General features: G+C 39.0%; 1 protein-coding gene and 1 long non-coding RNA gene across 28 annotated transcripts in view; both read left to right on the forward strand.

Annotated features, from left to right (window-relative positions):
- Positions 1 to 3823, forward strand: part of LOC111562983 (neurexin-1a) — a 249785-nt gene extending 245962 nt beyond the window's left edge. For all 27 annotated transcript variants that reach the window (XM_055018390.1, XM_055018392.1, XM_055018396.1 and 24 more), the window contains one exon: positions 1840 to 3823. In XM_055018390.1, coding sequence (XP_054874365.1) covers positions 1840 to 2141 — 302 coding nt within the window. In that variant the 3' untranslated portion in view covers positions 2142 to 3823. The remainder of the gene's footprint in view (positions 1 to 1839) is intronic.
- A 12869-nt stretch (positions 3824 to 16692) lies between these two features.
- Positions 16693 to 18442, forward strand: LOC129350853 (uncharacterized). The gene is made up of 2 exons (XR_008604409.1): positions 16693 to 17142; positions 18061 to 18442. It is a non-coding gene; the product is annotated as an uncharacterized LOC129350853 (long non-coding RNA).
- The last annotated feature ends 260 nt before the right edge of the window (positions 18443 to 18702 follow it).

Here is an 18702-nt window from a genome sequence, read left to right on the forward strand (position 1 = left end):
AGAAAAGTCTTAAGTCCTGATTTCAAAGAACTGCAAGTTGGAGCAGACCTTTCTGAGAGTTTGTTCCAGATATGTGGAGCATAAAAGCCGAATTCTGCTTCCCTGCACTTAGTTTTGACTCCAGGGAAAGCAAGCAGACCTTTCCCAGATGACCCCAGATGTCTGGAAGGTTCATGACGGAGCAGCAGATCAGAAACGTATTGTGGTTCCAAACAGTTCAGTCAACCGACAGCAGACTTTTGCAAAGATCGGAGAACTAGCCTGATCTACTTTCTGGTCTTAGTCCTGTCAGCCTCATACTTACTTTTGCTGTACTAATACTCTCTTCATAATGACAGTATAACCTTAAGAGAACATATACAAATACATACAAGAGGACTTAACATGAAAATAGCTCATTCTAGTGTATTAGAGCAACTTAAATGTTATTTACTTTTTTCAAAAAAACAAAAAACAAAGCAGTATTCACTGCATCGGCAGATAAACGGAAAGCTGCAAAGCTTGATAAGTAACAGTCTAATTAACACAGAGGAAATCATTCAGCATCTATTTATGTTTCGGGTAGTTTGTCCAGTGTAAATGCAAATGGAAGCTTAATATCTTGATGCAACATATGTGTGATCTAAACCCAGCTGTAAATCCCTCAAATATATATTTATATATTTATATTTTTTGCTCCAATCCAGTGTAACCAAAGCGCTGTCATTCTCAAATGTTAGTGTCGAGTGTTTGGATTTCACAAATGTAACAAAGAGAGCTTAAGCAGAAATGATGACTGCTACAAAAAAGCACACAGAGAGATGTGCCAGGACGACTGAATAATATCAAGGGGCTGACGTGGTTTCAGAATATGCTCAGTTGAATGGCACCATTTCAGAGCAGAAGTGGGGACAGCCTTTGGCAAAATCTGCTGAGTCAATGGAAGAATTGTTTCTTTCTGAAAGATTTATTTTCAGAGACTATGCGATACAGTCATGCCGCTTGGATATATAGTGGATGTTGGAAATGCGGCCTGTTCATTCATGACTGTGCTATAAAACATGTAATGAACTGTGAGCTTTTAATTGTGCTTCTCTATGAATCATTAACACATTAGTCTTCTTGTCAGCTCCGCTTCTGAATTTAGCAAATCTTTCTCCTACAGCGTTTCACTTTCTTAGCGCTTCCATATATTCAATTTCATTCCAGTGACTATACTCAGAATAATGTTCTGCACGAATGAAATTGCTTGTAGCCAGTGGATTTTACAGGTGAAACAGTATGTACTTAAGGCATCGTCTACAAAAATGTCCAGCTCCTAGATCTGTGAAAGTCAGAGTGATGTAGGAATGGTTTAGCGTAACTTTTAGAGTAATTTTAGATTTTATGACTGTCAAACCATCTAAATTATAGTCTTTGAGTATTTGTGTGTTCTTCCGCTGTCATTTTTGACAGTTTTAGCTGTCACACCAATGCAGTTGTTAAATGCTTAAAATTCTAATTCTGGTGTTGTGTTAATTCATTTAATTTAGAAAGAATTTGACTGGAACTCTCACATCTTTACCATTCATTTGCCGTCACTGATGACAGACATTGTGGTTTGTTGTCTCCGCTCTCGTCATCGTCTGACTGCATGCTCTTCCGTTTGGCAAGGAAGCCAATCTTATAAGTCAACATCTACTTTTAACATCAGCAACCTTGAGGCATGATGTCTGTAGCATCATTATGCTGTAATATTGATCTGCTGGAAAAATGCTTTCATTCACTACCATAAATCTGGTTATAGTAATAATGATGAAATGTGAACGATAGCAGGCTTAGTGCACTTGCAGTAATCATATCTCTCTCTGTGTGTTGCAGCCAATCCCACTGGAGCTGGTACGGGTTATCCGGGAACGTCGGAGGTCTTCCGGGAGTCCAGCAGCACTACGGGGATGGTGGTCGGCATTGTAGCAGCAGCAGCGTTGTGTATTCTCATCTTGCTTTACGCCATGTACAAATACCGGAACAGAGACGAAGGTTCATACCATGTAGACGAGAGTCGCAACTACATCAGCAACTCGGCACAATCCAACGGCACCGTAGTCAAAGAGAAACCAGTCAACACCGCAAAGACCTCAGGCAAGAACAAGAAGAACAAGGACAAGGAGTACTACGTGTGATTGTCAAAGCTTTGGTCTTTGCCAGACCAACTTAAACATTTATTGAAAAGACAAATCAGGACATCAACATGTGTACAGTATAATAACAAAGATGAACATTATTTAGTCATTTTTTCCTATAAGACAATGCGCTGAAAAGTAAAATGAAAGAGAAAAAATAACTTTCTTTAGACAAGCACTCAAAACGGAAAATATTTACTGTCAAGAAAGAGACTGATGGAAAAATGGCTCTGGCAAACAGTAAAAAATGAACTAAATACATATCGGACATGTCAAGCAAACAACATTAACCCATCTGTGACTTGTTCCTTGGCCGGGATGACGTGATCTAACTTCCTTGTTTCTGGTAAACAGAGGAGCACAGATGCACTTTGCAAATGGAGATTCAGCATTACAAACTAAACGTTTCCATTTACATTGCCTGTGTTTGTGTTGTGAGACTTTTTTTTTAGAGAAAATGACACAATGCATAAAGAAGTACATACACCAAACATTTACTGTGGATGAAGAGAGGGAAAAAAATCAGGTCACAGTGAATCCTGACAGAGAGAAAACCCTGATGGATGTCAGAGGAGTCAGCCAAAGTATTCACTGAAGAGGCGGCGATGGCCGGCAAAGACTAATACCTGGTTGGCTGCAGTGCAAAGACAAGAATGAACGGCAGGTTCTCTTGAAAGACTATGATTTAAAAGAATATGTCAATTGTGCCAGTAAGAAATGTGGAGGCCTTCGTTTTCACATTGTGTGAACTCAGAGGAGAGAGTTTCCTCAGAGTCCTGGGGATATTTTAAAAGTGATCAATCGTGAGCAATGCACGCAAAATTATCTTATTACAGTACATATGTTTATATACAGTACAACCACATCTATATGTGCTTTCTGGACTGTGACAAAGTGGTGTTTTATAGCCTGTTGTATAGATGATGCAAACTATAACTGCTCCTCAACCATTTTGGAATAAAACAAAAAAAAAAGGACAAAAAGAAGACATAAGTGTTATTAAGTGTTGCTAGACATAGAAGATTTTATGAGGACATCTGCATTTTTTTTTCAGTTGGATAATAATTTGAATCTCCCCTGTTTTTACATGTGTTCCTATATAGTTTTTTATACAAATGCCAACCTGAGATAGATGATCCCGGACCAGTAATAGCCTAACCGTTCCCAAAAACTGCACAAGACGTTGATAGCGGAGAGGCGAGAGGTGACAACTTGTGTGGATACTGGTAGAATCACTGCCTTTCCTCCTCAATCCTGACTTACACAAGTGAGAATGAAGACTGAGAATACGAGTGATGATGATGATGACGACAGTGATTAAGACAAATTACCTTGCCATGTGTGTTTTTTTCAAGTGGTATTATAAGACTGTCCAATGTGTGCTTGGGCTGATGCAAAACCCGAGGAGAATAGCTCAAATAAGTCTCCATTACAGCTGTTTCTGTGTTTGTTCTGTCATTCTGTCAGTCAATTCTGCTTTCCAGAGACCTGTACTTGGAATGAGTATGAGGAAAAATGACCATGAACTATAAATGATGATTATAAATTCTCTTGGTTTGCTCCTCTTTTATTTGCTCTTGAGTATTTTATGTTCAATTGTATTTCTTCTTGTACTCCAAGTAAAAATTAATTATAAAAACTAGTTTTGAAAGATCAAATGAATAAAATATTACCTAAATGAACTTAAACCAGTTTATTGACAAAATGCATCGGAGCAACATGCAGGTTTTCTGACTTTTATTTTGTTATCAAGCAAATACACTCACATAAAAAAATATTCCACTGATTAGCATCAGGCTCCTGTAACATTGTCTGACTTGTGATGGGCAGCTATTGAAAAGTTTTATTCCATGTGTTCTTCTTCCTTGGCAAAGCCAAGGACTTCATTACCCACAATGCAACTCGACCCAGAGATTCAGATGTGTTACACTAGCAGTAGCTCACGTTGCTGTGAGCAGCGAGACTAAAGCAGTGATGTTTAACAGGCTACTGAGATTCAGTGAGTTCATTTCTGTCTAATTACACACTCTCAGATATTTTTTTTTAAATGTGCAGTCTTCAGCCCTGACTCGAGTGACATCACTTGACATTTATCAGCTAAAAAAGCTGTAGTACAACTTTTCTCACACTTCACTTGTCATTTTTTCACTTTATGCAGTAGTTCTCTACAAGATCTGTGAAAGACTTTGATGTAAAATTGGTGGAGTTGCCCTTTAAGCTGTAGTTCTGACTTCTGTTTTTTTGGGGGGGGTTTTTGGAGCTAGTTCATTTTTGATTTATGGTACAAACTAAAAGGTGATGTAACACATTCACGCTTGACTGTTAGAAATCTGCACACACAGACAGGCTATGAAGTGTTTCACTGTTTGAAAGTTTTAAATATTGCATTCATTTGCGTTTACGATTGCCAAAATGAACTAAAAATAACTGAAATAAATTAAAAATGCAGGCTTAAACACAAATCTAGAGCATTTTGAAGCACAATAAGTATTGCCTTTAAACACATCTGAATTGAAGACATCTGTCTAGACGCCGTGTTAGTTTTTATCTCCAGATAAACTGTGTGCACCTCATCAGATAAGCTGCCACCCCAATTGCCTGCCGAAATTAACTCTGGGCAGCAGGCTGTTACTTGATTTTAAATTAAAGTCTCAACCTCACAGTGGAAAATCTCTCCCAAAGTCTAGTGATAGTCTGACCAAGGATCAGATGCAGTACTTGACACTGACGCATTACTTGGCACTTACATCTCTACATGGGTGAAAGACCAAGTGACAAAGACAGTAGAGACAAAGTGGTACTTGTGAGATTTCACAGCACACTTCTACTAAAGCTTCATGTCCTACTTTAAAAGTGGACTCTGTGATTCTGGAGAAAGAATTTTGATATTTAGCCAGTTAGCATTTTTGGATGGTTTTGCAGATTTATCGTCCTTCATGCTCCCACTACCAATTTCCTCCATTTCCATTGTCCTGGTGCAAAAACAAGCACATGACACGTTGGAATCGGTCAGAGCCATGCTGTTTGTTTTTTGTTTACAGAGTCTATGAATACCAGATTTTTCTCGATTATTATCATGGCATGGAACAGTCAGCTAATGAACCATGAGGAGATATTTACAGATTTTGACAAAACGAATTGGCTCGAAATCCTTTACCTTTAAAGCTGCAGTGGACATAAATCTGGGAGGTGGTGGTGGCTCGTTCTGCAGCTCCCTTCTCTTCCCTCTCAGTTCTAATCCCCTCCCAGTATTCATGCACAAGCTTCTAATGTGCAAAGACAGTCAAGCCAAAAGTCATTTATGGGATGTGAACCCATTTAACCCATTATCGCATCACATTCTGTGATTTTGTTGTTATTTTTACTGTCCCATCTGATTGAGAAAAAGCCTGTGGCTGTCTAAACTCTCCCATCAGAGGCTACACTTTCTAAAGCCTGGAAACAGAGCCAGGAGGAGGATGCAGAACTCTCTCAGACCATTTGAATTACAATATGATGAACAGTTACTGTACATTTTTTGTACAGCACTGCAAAAAAAAAGTACTTTCTGCCCGGTGGAGGTAAACCGTTGCCAAAAATAGATGCTTCCTCAGTTTTGCAGCTCCTCATCTACTCAAGGAGCTTTCTTGTGTGTTAGTGTAGATTGAGTGATGTGTTTTTGATTTCCAAATGGATAATTACTCATTTGAGTTGACTGAGTCTTACTCAAGGACAATAAAGCAAGGTAGGAGGTAATATAACACACTGGGTAAAGTTCTGACTCAAAATAACACTGCACTGCAATGCAGGAAGTCCAGTTTAAAGTCGTTCGAACTGTGATTTTGAATGACTTTAAAAAATATCACTCAAATATTTACAACTACATTAGCAATGATCAAGTTTTGAAATATCACCATTAGGCTTTATTGATTAAATGACTGACCTCCATATCTGCTTCACAAGGACTGCTTTGATGGGGTTTGATCAGATTTAATCAACAGATTCCAATGTTGCTAAATTTTAATTGGTGTACACGACAACTTTTTTCTATCAAGTGGCAGTAACGAGTGGATCCAGCTCAGATTTAGGGACAGTGTTAAAAGGTTCACTGCAAAAAACTGAAAGGGCTAATGATGCCAGAGAGAGAACTGGGAGATGAAGAGCTCAGGAGGCTGAAGGCAGGCAGGACAGAGTGAGCAGTCTTAGGAGAGAAGGGGGCAGATGATCCAGCGGCTGAGCTGGCAGGGGAGATGGGCAGGGAACGGTGGAGAGCAGGCAGGCAGGCAGGCAGGGGTTTCGGTGGAGAGCGTAGCCGGTGGAGTGGATGAACAGGGAGGCGGATGAGTTGGCAGCACACGTGGCTGAAGGTGAGTATGGCAGGCAGGCAGATGGCTGCTGAGCTGAGCAGCAGGCTGGCAGAGAGGGAGGGAGGGAGGGTGAATCTGAAGCACAGGGAGAAGCAGTGTTAGCACAGAGAAAGCCACAAGGAGCAGAACTTAAACATGAAGTTTGGCCTGAGACTGTTGACTACAGCACTGAGGGATCTGGTGATGACTGAGAGAAAAGCTAGGGTTGATATAATGCTGAAGCTGGTGAGGAGGTGACATGCAGGTATTCCAGCTGCAGGAGCTACAAGTTAGGAAGGAGGGACTATGCCAATGGATGCACAAACACAGAGTGATGCACAGGGGAGCCAGAGGACACAAGAGACAAGGGTAAAACACTGAAGCACAGGATAAAATGGATTTGTGGCAAATACCATAACATGTAAAGTTAGTGAAAAGAACACAGACAAAAACACAACAATGGACATATCTCATGTGAAATAGCCAAAATTAATTACGTTTAGCACAAAAAAGTGTCCTGATTTAGGGCTTTGTTAACTGTAGTAAGAAGATGAGAAAATATGTACATAGAAAATATGTACATATTTTCTCAGTCATCTTCTTACTACAGTAAGCAAATCCCGAAATGAAAATATGTACCTATTTTCTGATCAGATACCAAAACGTGCACATCCACTTATGGAACAGGGGTCTCACTGCAATGAATGAGAAATAGTACCGTCAGCCTACACAGTTTTACAATGACCAGTAGAATGTGGAGCAATGCTAATCAGTCCACCAGATTCATACAGTGACATAACTGTATTAATTAAGACGTATAGTAAGGAGCTGTGTAACCTTTATGGACCTGTTTTCACACTGTTGAAAACATAATTCAAAGTTAGCCAAAGGAATTCAGGATCTAGTTAGAGGTCTGAATAAGATTAAGTCCAAGGGAAAAAAAGGTGTAAAACTGTCTATGCAAAATTACTAAAGTGGAATAGACATGTCATCATTCATATAGGAGGCTTTATGACTTCCACTGACTTGAGGGAGTCCATTTAAATTTTATTCACACTCTAATGTCGCATGAGAGTCACAAGGTCACACACAAGCTGTCACGTGACAGTTGTCAGACTTACTTGATTGAAAGTGGGAAATGTTGTCAGATCACATCGGGAAAGATGCAACAGTCTAAGCTACTGATAGTAGTATCGTGCAACCAAAACAACCCGACCTTCTTCTTCCCCACTGTTGCAAAGATTGTTGTTCCTGTTTCACATACATGACATCCTTCACTCTCAAGCCATCTGCGGTCTCTGTTTGTTTGGATGTGTATCTGTTTAATGTGCCGTGTCAGTATGAAAAGCACAAGAACGCTGTGTGTTTGTCTGACCACATATGGGACGACTAAGTTATTCATGCTGCCTTACACAGAGTCAGAGTTTATGAAGACTTGCACTCCTGGGATTAACTCTCTACCTGAACATACAGCATCTTCACCAGCTGCAGCTGTATCCTGGAGGCTGCACCGACCATTTTTTCATAGTCTGCTTCCTCAGCAGTTTACATGAAATGCATTACTTGTGACGGTGCCCACTACACAACATGACAGGCCACCGTGTTATCATCTGTGTCCAGCACTAACTCTCAGAGCCTTGCTGCTGTATTGGAATTTTTCACCCAGGAGTCAGTCACTTTAGTTATAGTACAGTCTGCTTTGTTCAGCATAACAGTGTTTTTTATCCAATGGCAGAATGGTGGTGTTCTCTTTTGCTGAAAGACTATGTTGTAAGGGAATGATTTTTGTCTGGAAAATGCTGCTCAGACTTTTGGCCTGAGCTGCTCCTCCTCTGCTTCTGCTATGCTGTTGTTATGGTTAGCTGAGTCTGTAGCTCTGTTAAGATTTGCCACTGTCATATTTAACTACTTGACTACCAGTTCTCTCTCTGCCTGGGTAAATTCACTGTCTGAGTGGTTCATTACCCACTTTTCCTGATATCCCACAGTGTCACAGTGTTATCCTTCCACCCCCAGGTATACTCTCTGCCCTTTCATGGGTGCTGGCTTGTTACTGTAAAGTGCTGATCTTTCTTGTTTGTCTCTCCTTACTGATGCTCTTTTGAGCTACAAGTTTGTGCACGTTTGGTAAATTCATAGAGTCATCTCTGTGGGGATCTTTTTTGGCAACATGTGGAGTATTGGGCCCTTCCTTTGCCTTAGGGTCTTGATAGTGGTGATATCGACCTGTCTCTTTCTGCTGTTGCTGAGCATACTGCATACCTTTGTAGTACAACTGGGGAATACACTGTTTGAGGTGAGTCCATGATGTCCCCATATTGAAGCTTTCAGGATGATAGAGTCATTTGTCTACACTATCACAATAACTACTGAACTGATTACCATGAAATTTGGTTCAGAAATCCATGTCCCCTGTTGGGATGATCAACATCCATCATGAGATTACAATTTGAATTTGCACATACAGTACCTGCCTTTCTTACCTGTGAAGCTTATGGCATTTTCATAAACTCCTGCTGTGTTCAGTCCTAATTAAAATCTAAATAGATGTTTAATTAGCATGCTAACACATTAAACTAGAATTTTGAACAATATATCCTTTGAATATCAGCATGTTAACATGGTGGCTGACATGGCAGTTAGCATTTAGCTCATGTGCAGCCTCATAGAGCCATTAGTATGACTGTAGACTTAAAAGCTGTGCCCAAAATCATCTCATTCTTTGTTTCTTGTATACGCTCACTGATTTCAAAACCATAACTTATCATCATTCTGGATCACTGTTCATCTGGAGACTTCAAATCCATAAAATGTGAAGCATTGCATTGTGGGATTATTGGTAGAAAGCAGTGAACAGATCATGGGAACTGCTTTATTTGTTCCATTGTGCAATCATTGAGAGTGTAAAACTATACTAAACAACAGTTTCAAAAAGGTAATCATAAATTATGCATGTTTCTTAAACCTTGGGTCACACTGCAATATTACTGTAAATAATGAAGCTGGTTTCTTAAAGTGAATAAAATATATTCAGCAGGAGAGAAAACACATCACTGTATGTCCTCCTTGTGTTTAAACTGTGTTTTGACATACAGTGTTGCACAAGAAACTAGCTAATCTATTCACAGTCAATAAATAGCATCATGTCATCCTTGTATAACTCACAGCAGCCTGAACCTTCAAGACAAACACACCCAGAATGTGTAACTCAGAGTGTTTCAAGGCTGGGCAGATCATGCTTAATGTATGTTCTGCCTCTGGGATGCTGGGAGTGAGCTTCTCTTGCCGTGAGCAGGGAAGAATCTCAAATAAAATGTTGAGAACCTGCGCGTTTGTGGAACATTTTTTTTTCTTTTGACTTGAGCAAATTTTCCATAAAAGTGTGCGAAAAGTTGAAAATTAAAGGTGCCCTGTAGTGTAGACATCGTACACAAATTTACATTCAGAATTTCACCAAAATGAATTGTGTGTATCCTGAAGGACTCACACAAGGGTCGAAAGTATTTGCTAACTTATAAAGCATTCATGAAGATTTTTTTCTTTTTGTTTTTCAGACCTTGTATTGTTTGCATTGTCATTAGGCCTTCTTTTTCTTCTCTTTTACCATTGCTGCTGCCAACTGTTGAATTGTTTGGGTGCAGTAATGCAAAAAGTGTAGGTACTGTAAGTGCTTGATGTTGGTCTTTGCAAAGAATACAAGCATCACAAGTGGTTAAATATCCACCACAACGTCAGGTTTAGGATTTCAGATAATGGAGCCAGACAGTTTTAATGTTTTGATTGCATTAGAGATTCTTCGTGATATAATTTTAATGCTGTTTTCCTTAATTTGCTCTCAGTAGCTCAATTGTGCACTTTTGTTCTTTTGCAGTAGCCAACAACTCACTCAAGCCTTTCCCCTCCTGGGATGAACGGTATACGCTGTACACAAAACACAGGGAATAATGAAATAACAATAACTAGCTCACAGCTTTATTTCGGCATGCATAGTCTATGCCAATAGATGAAAAACTCATAGGGTGGGAGGGTATTTTTAGCAACATGCTTATCCTTTCCTCTCATCCTCCCTCCCCTGCATCTCTCACTCACACACACAATGTCTTTGTCCCTGTCTTTTGCATTCATCTTATGCCATTTCCCCCTCTCACTCAGGCTCTTTGCTTCTATCTCAGCTGGATATACCAGACGTCCCTTTAATTCGACACACTAATGTAATTCGCCTTCTCTATAATCATCCATTTTCCCGTTTTCATGCCCTCTCCCCGAACTTGAGACACGTCTTGTGGATTCTATTTCACAGCAGTACACCAGACTACATCAGTTTCCATTTCATTTATTCGGTATTTGTTTAGAAACCCCATGCTGGTCTGCTATGAATCAACATTGCTTAATAGACACAACTTGCACTGACCAGGTTAAAGTAGATTTCGCATGGATCTAGAACTACAATTTATTATTAATGTCCTAAATCAAATGAAAATGAATGAGTTCGTATGGCAAACGTGTTTAGTCTTACGAGATTACTGAGGAGAATACTGGAACACAATCTACAAGCTGGTGCTCACTCACAACGCTCAGTGCATCTGTAAACAACCATTTAGGAAGGCTGCCGAACCACAAAACAATTTCTAGCTGTCTGTACTGCTTGGCTTGAAACCATGTTCTTTTTTGTACAGTGCAAAATGTCATTGTGTTCATAAACTTTCTGTTTTAAAATCCTAGCCATTTCCAATTCAGTACCCAATTCCTAATGCCCATTTAATAAATAATTTCAGAATAATTTCAGAATGATTCCCTGCATTGCTTGAAGCATGTAAATCAGATATCAGTTTTTATAAAGAGGTATCTCATGGTGTTTTGTCATCTGTATTGCATTGTAAATTTCCTGAAATAATTGCAGCTTTATTATTTTGACCTATTGTAAAGAGGGGAGTTAATACTGTGCACAATCCAGCCGACTATCTTGATTTGGTATGCAAGTTGGATTGACGGAATTTGACTGAAAGACACGTCCCATTGTGACCCCAGAGAAACTTGGTTCGGGTACCTGGTGATTCTGGAGTACAAAAAAGAAGAGATCAGAGAAGAAGAGCGTTGACATAAGACACAAACATTTGCTCCCAAAGGCACACATGAATATGAAACCGAATACGGTTTCGTTAAAAGTGTACAATGTTTACAGACAGACATTTCAGCTGTGATGCAATTTTGCAAAATGAATGAGACAGAGGATGTCTTTAGGCTATGCTCAGAATATCTAGAATTATGACACACACACACACACACGTTTATATGCACTACACACCACAAAAATGGAAAAAGCACAAAATAACCAATTGAATATATTCATTGTTCAGAATATGTGTTGCATTTTATACCATTTAGTCATAGAAATGGTGCAGCATAAAGCTTTTTATTCGCCAATTATGTCACACTAACAACTCAGATACTTATAAGGCAGAATCTGTATTTGCATTCAAAGCCCATATAATGAATGATATGTAAATTCAGTCAAACTTTGGTAGTCGCATTAAATTATTATACATTAACATAAGCAGGGTGAAAATCACATCCAGCTGTTGTATGCATATCTGGAAATCCCCGTACAGAAGCGACAAATAGACATGAGAGACTGCTGACTTCTACAGGTAAAAATAAATGCCACAGAACAGAGTAAGTTACAAAGCAAATCTCTCTTTTCATGTTATGCAGCAATTTTCAAACACGGTTATGCTGCATGTCTCCTTCTCCGAGGAACAAAGAACATCACACTGTTTACGCATTTTAAAAGGGCCTTGGTTGTCTTCAAACACCAACATCTCTACGTGAAGCGTTCTGTGGCAGGTTTCCTGGCAATCTGAGCGCCGCCTCCATCCTGTCAGTGTTGAGCCTCTAGTGGAGGGGTTAAGGTTGGAGCTCCAGGCCAAACCCAGCAGTCGAGAGCCCGCCCTCAGGAGAGGGAGTCAACATGGCAAGGGCACCAAACACATTCAGGATGCATAGGTGCCATTTATCATGGCTGACAACTGCACCTCTCAGTGCCATTTGGGTTTATTACCGGTACATTTCTCCCCACATAATGATGTTTTCCTTAACACTTGTCCTCTGAGACTGACTTCAATGAAAAACTGCAGTGGAAACATCAAGGTGACAGTTTTTTCCCTCTTTTTCCTCTTTCACGTGAAGTTTGCTTTGTATGACTTCTAATGACAGGGAAATAAAACAAAGAAGAAGTGCAGTTCCTTAATACAAGTTTGAGGACATTCAGTATCTGTGGATTTGGGCCTCGTATCAGCATCCATGCAGCAGGAAGTTAATGCCTGCATATATTGATGTTTAGACATACGGATACGTGCCCAAAAAAGCAGTTTTGATCCGCCACCATAACTGCCTTGGTTAACAAATTTCAACAAGGAAATACTCTAAATTCCAAATACTTATATCAACAAACACTGCAATAAAATGTTGTAATTGACCTTGGAGCTGCAGCCACATCACTGATAACTGGTCCCTCTTCATGTCCAGATAGGTTGTCCTTTCCTGAAATAAGTATTTTGTTTAGCCTCTAGTTTTATGTGACTGAATTAAATGATTATATTTATATTTGCTATTAAATAATTTGTATTCTTTATTTATGCACAACAGTGGGCCTATAAGAACTTATTTTCAGTTTTATAATTTGGGGTTGATGGAGAAAACTGATTGTTGCTATGAAAAAGCTTTAGTTTTGACTGAGTTTTTTTTCCTCCTTTTTTTAAACTTGTTTTGCTCACACAGGATAACAAAAAAATGGCACTGAAAACAAAATGTACAAACTTCCATGCAGTATTCAAAAGTTTTAAGGGTACATTCAAAAATGATGCTATCACGGTGCCACAGTCTGGAATCAGAAAGATCTGCAAGTAAAATTAGGTACATTGAATTTGCATGTTCTTATTTCATTTAAACAAGCTTGTTGTAGCATTCAGAGTGACAAAAAAAATCAATAGTTCAAATTTCATTATATAAATCTGCACTGCAAAAATTATCGCAAAAAACTTGACACTATTCACATTCTAAGATGGGCATAGAAAAATGATCATAAATTATCAATAGTAACCTCGAGCTATTCTCATGGTTAGCTGCCAAAAGCAAAAGAAGAAATTTAAAATGCAGACATATTGTACAACTAGGACTGAATTAATGCTGAGTAAGTGGTCAGACTGGATTTGTAAATCTTGGTATAATAAAGATAGAATTTTTCTCTCAGTATTTCCACCAAAATAGTTGCACACATTTGATTTTAACTGAAAATGTCTTAATTTAAACAGTGTCAATTTTTCTGAATTTCCTTGCGTTAGAATAAAGAAAGCTGAAGACTCATATTCTGCACTTGTCCAAGTTAAACGGGAGCTTTCTTGAAGGGGTTCTGTAATGGAAATAAACTCCTTTCCCAAAAAGTTTCTCAAGAGACACCGTTGAAGTCTTCCCTCGTTTGAGCTGACAGGAATTGTTTTAAATATTTCTGACGTTCCATGAAATTTTAGAGCGCTGCCAAGAAGAAGAGCTGCACAGGTCATGATGCAAATAGACTCACCCTGCATATCTATTGTCTTATCTGAAGAGCGTGTGCACTTTATCTTTGTCAGCCAACTCCTAATCATAGCCTTAGAGGAAGGATCTCATTAGCACAAGCCACATTCCCTTTGCCTGTGAGATGAAGCCGATCATTATCTTTGTTGTGCTGGTGATAGCGCGATGGTGGTGGTGATGATGAAGATGAGGAGCAACTGATTGATTTGTGCCAGCGGGTACGATCTTTGTTCTCAGAATTAAATATGTTCTTTCAAATGAAATTTATTTTCTGCTTCTGGGATCCATCATAATGCTCAAATCAATATTTAATATCCTCGGATCAATATTACAGGGAGGGTTATTTTGCATTGGTTCGGTCGGAATTCCAGAGTAATAATGTGCAATAGTGAAAGATTAAGAAAAGTACCAATATATGAACATGTGTCATTTGGGAGTATGACTTTTTTCTCTTAATGTTCTTGATATAATGTGTTCAAGATTTCTGCATCTCCTAATGCCCTTTTGTACTGATGTATAATAACGGTGTGCTTGGATAAAAAATAACCTGATTATTCCTTTTCATTTTGAAAACCCTGATGTGTTAATTACTCTTTCAACTGACCATTTGCCAAACCCAAGAACTTAGCAACTGTGACTTGGCACAGCAGGCCTGACAAGTTTTTTTTTTTCTTCTTTCCCATATGCCCAAACGATCATGAGCTGTAAATCAGAGCAATACTCTGTGTCCTTTTTTTCAATAAAACACAAAGATCAGGCAGAGATAGATTCAAAATCACCTGCAAGGTCCAAAAAATAATCAAGATACTAAGTGGAACGAGTCAAACACTGAAAAGCAATGGAACCATATGCACAAAGATAATATTTGTGAGCTAAGATGTCAAGTCACGAGACAAACTCTGCAGCTGGGAAAAAAAAAAAGCCACTGTGGAAGTGCCAGAACATGCAGTCATCTGAATGGCTACTTGAGTAACTCGAACCCCATTGACTCCTGCGTTACAATGTTCAACTTTATAGCAGAAATAAACACTTTTATATCCTGCAACAAAAATCGGTTTAGATCTCTACAGCTAATGTCCCCTTTCTGACAGCTGTACAGATGGTGAATTTATGTGTAACTTACCCATTTATATTATATTAGGGCTCAAAATTATGCACAGTTACAGGCATGGCCACCTGGAGTGACAGGTTGCTATCATCACAGCCAGTAGATGTTTTCACTGTCCACCTTGGCTCCACTCACGCACCGTCTCTTTGCTAGTTTTTAAATTAGATGGGACTTCGGAGGAGTCAGACACTACAAGCATGGTGGAGCCACCACACTGAGCTTCTGAAACCGAGTTATGATATCATGTAGTGTCTGCCCATCTTTGTATAGAGTCTATGGTTCAAATAGGGACTGCAGATGGAAATTAGCTTAAAGCTAACTCTGGTGCAATACATCAGATGAAAACGTTTATGTTTAATATTGTACATGGTGCCTTTTTAAATAAACTGATAATAATAATAATAATAATAATAATAATAATAATAATAATAATAATAATAATAATAATAATAATATTGCAGAGAAGAATCATGGATGTGGATTCAGGTGAGCAGAGAGGTGGGGAGGATCAGGTGATGGTGCAGGCGGGAAAGCAGGGCAGGTGGAAGTGGCTGGTCTGAAGAGAAAGGGATGATGGAAACAAAACCGAGACTAAATGAAATGACTGAATGAATGGAATGAGTGATAAAACCACAAACCATGACGTGCAGCTGATATGATCCGCGAATAACAAAGACCACGGATGAAAGACCTGCTTTTGACCCCTTTGCAAAATCAAAGACCCCCTTTAATATTATATTACTGTGAGTGGTAAACGCGCAATTGCGCACTGCTGACACGGTCTCCGCGCACAGAAAATCTGCGCGCACACACACAAAAAATCCAACCTAAATTGAAAATAAAATAAACACGTAACAATTCATTCTGTGCTATTTTTCAGTGTGAGTCAGTGAGTGACCGGTGACTGGCTGCTGCAGCCAATGAGGCGATTCACATACATATTTACCATAGACTGTATATAATGGTATTTACGCAGCTAATCAAATCAGGCGTCCTTATGTGCAGCCACCGTTGTTGTCATAGATATGAATGAGTAGATAGGACACGCCCCTTTGAGCTGCGTGCTACGAGGCTAAGCTAGTGGGTTAAAAGTTTCAGTGCATTCCGTTGATGTAGACAGCGTGAAAACGGAAACAAGTGTGCCGGCTCACTGTGCTGCATACAATTACACACTGCGTCGTACGATTGAGACAAGGAAACTTGGAATGGCTTTTCATAGGTAAGAATAGTTTTGGGCTCTTTTTTCATTATGAAATCTTGTTGAGCGCTTCCAGTCTATGAGAGCTAACTAGTTAGCCGCTAAGGCGAGCTAGCAGCTTGACAAGCAAATACCAGACGATTAATAGTAGCTGTAGTATAGTTGTACAAGCAGTAGTAGTAATACTAAAAGTACAAGCAGTAGTAGTTTAAAATAGCTGTTAGAGTCATAGAAGTAGTATCAGCATTTGTAATAATATTACAATTTGTAGTAGCAGTGCCAGTATCAGCAGCAGTAGATTGGTGTAAGACCACTACTACTAGTAGTAGTCACATTCCTATTACTACCACCAATACTACCAATAGTATTTATAAAGCCTAACTCATATATATCCAGATTACCATCTATGTTCTTCCTCCAAACCCATTTTATGATTGGGATTACAGGCAGTTCTTTAGGACTGCTCTCAAATAATTGAAATGTTACTAAACAAGGTTATACTTATCAGATTAAATAGCTCTGGTCTCCAGTATATTGGCGAATTCAGTTCTTTGTACTTAATTTATTAGCATGATTTCTTTTTAATATGTTGTGTACAGACTTAATTACTTCTCTGTCTACTTTTCTTACTCCATGTAGGTTTCCCAGAGACTATGGGTTGAGGAGGAAGTGGAAGTTTGTCGGCTTAGACCCGGTGTCATTCCATCAGTGTTTAACTTCCCGGCTCATCTTTGAAGAGTATGTGCCAGAAAGACCACGACCAAGCAGCCTTGAGATCTTAGACAGCGTCTCCCTCAGGTGGGTGTCAACGGTGTTCACGGTCAGGTCTGTGGTAATCCCGTCAAAAAACAAAACAGAAAAAAATCTAGATTATAAATCAACATGTAATCAAAGCACTCTGTATAGTATAGGATGTAGTTCAGAAAATGTCAAAGTATAGTATACTTTACTCAAGAATAACATAGTATGGCCTGTAGTTCATAGTATAGCATGTCGGCAAAAAAAACCCATAGATTATTATGTGGTTCAAAAAGCGCGAAATGATAGGATGTTGCCTAAAATTGTCATGTATGATATGTGGTTCAAAAAATGTCATAGTGCAATATATTGTCAAAATAGTTATTCAAGAAAACATCAGAGTATAATATGTCATCTAAAAAATGCCATAGAATAATATTTCATTGCACAAGTAAAAGTATAGTAAGTTTTAAAACTGTTCAAATTTTTATAATATGTTGCTAAAAAACACCAAAAAAAACTAAAACAAAAAAAGGCCAGTAATATGCCAATTAAAAAAGCCTATAGTATAGTGTGTCGCCCAACAAACATCATAGTATAGCATGTCGCTCTAAAAACGTCACAGTATAGCCTTTAGTCCACAGCTGTCAGTAGGTGAGGAGCAACACAAAAACAGTCCAAACGCTGGTTTCCAGAGGATTAGACGAGAATTTATTTGAAAGAGTAAGTTTACAACAACACAACATGTGAGGGGGCTAAAAACAAATGGGTGTTAGTAAAATAAAAATAAATAAACAGAACTAAAAGTGAACTTCATGTTGACATTGATGGGCATTCCAACCAGGAACAAAGTAAAAGATAATCAATACAAAAAAAAACTCTTCCTGTTCACCTCTTCAAGCCCAAAACACACTGCAGTAGCACCCTAAACTAAAACTACCAATGGGTTTCCTGTTTTCCTTTCTGAACAATTCAAAGGTCCCTCTCTATCTCCCCACATATCCACCAACCACTGGAACACATCTCCAAAGTTCTGCTGGGCCAGCTCAGCTTCCCTTCAGAAGAAGTGCCGCCACCTGTCAGATGAAGGAGCCTTTTGAGAGGCAGCTGGCATCGTGATTGGACTGTACTTTCGTCTGTTCCAGTCCAGCTTCAGCTCCAGAGACGGCAGGCGGGACGAGTCAACGGAGGCCGAGTGGACGAAGGCATGAAGCTGAGTACAATCCAGAAAACAACAGAGGAGGAGTGCAGGGCCAGAACAGAGTAGCATCGTATGTCTCTTAGAAAACATCATAGTATAGCCTTTGGTATGAAAAAACGCCATCATATACATCGTATATTGTACAAATAACAAGTCAAAGGAAAGAGACATCAACTGTAGAATTGTAGTAATTGTGGGCTGACTGATTTACTGATTGTTAGTATTTTATTTTTTACTGATTTACGGTAATAAATACATTTAAAAATGGTGCTACTTTGGCTCTGAACCTTTATCTACCTGTGGTCGGTCTGTCTTCTGGAGTGATTTGATTGGTTATACGTCACGAATAAAACTCCTTTAACATCTGTAAACAAAACAAAAACGTATCAACAAAGTTTTCTGTTAGAGTTTGTGTTCTT

Source organism: Amphiprion ocellaris, chromosome 16 (assembly GCF_022539595.1).
Source record: "Amphiprion ocellaris isolate individual 3 ecotype Okinawa chromosome 16, ASM2253959v1, whole genome shotgun sequence".
Lineage (NCBI taxonomy): Eukaryota > Metazoa > Chordata > Actinopteri > Pomacentridae > Amphiprion > Amphiprion ocellaris.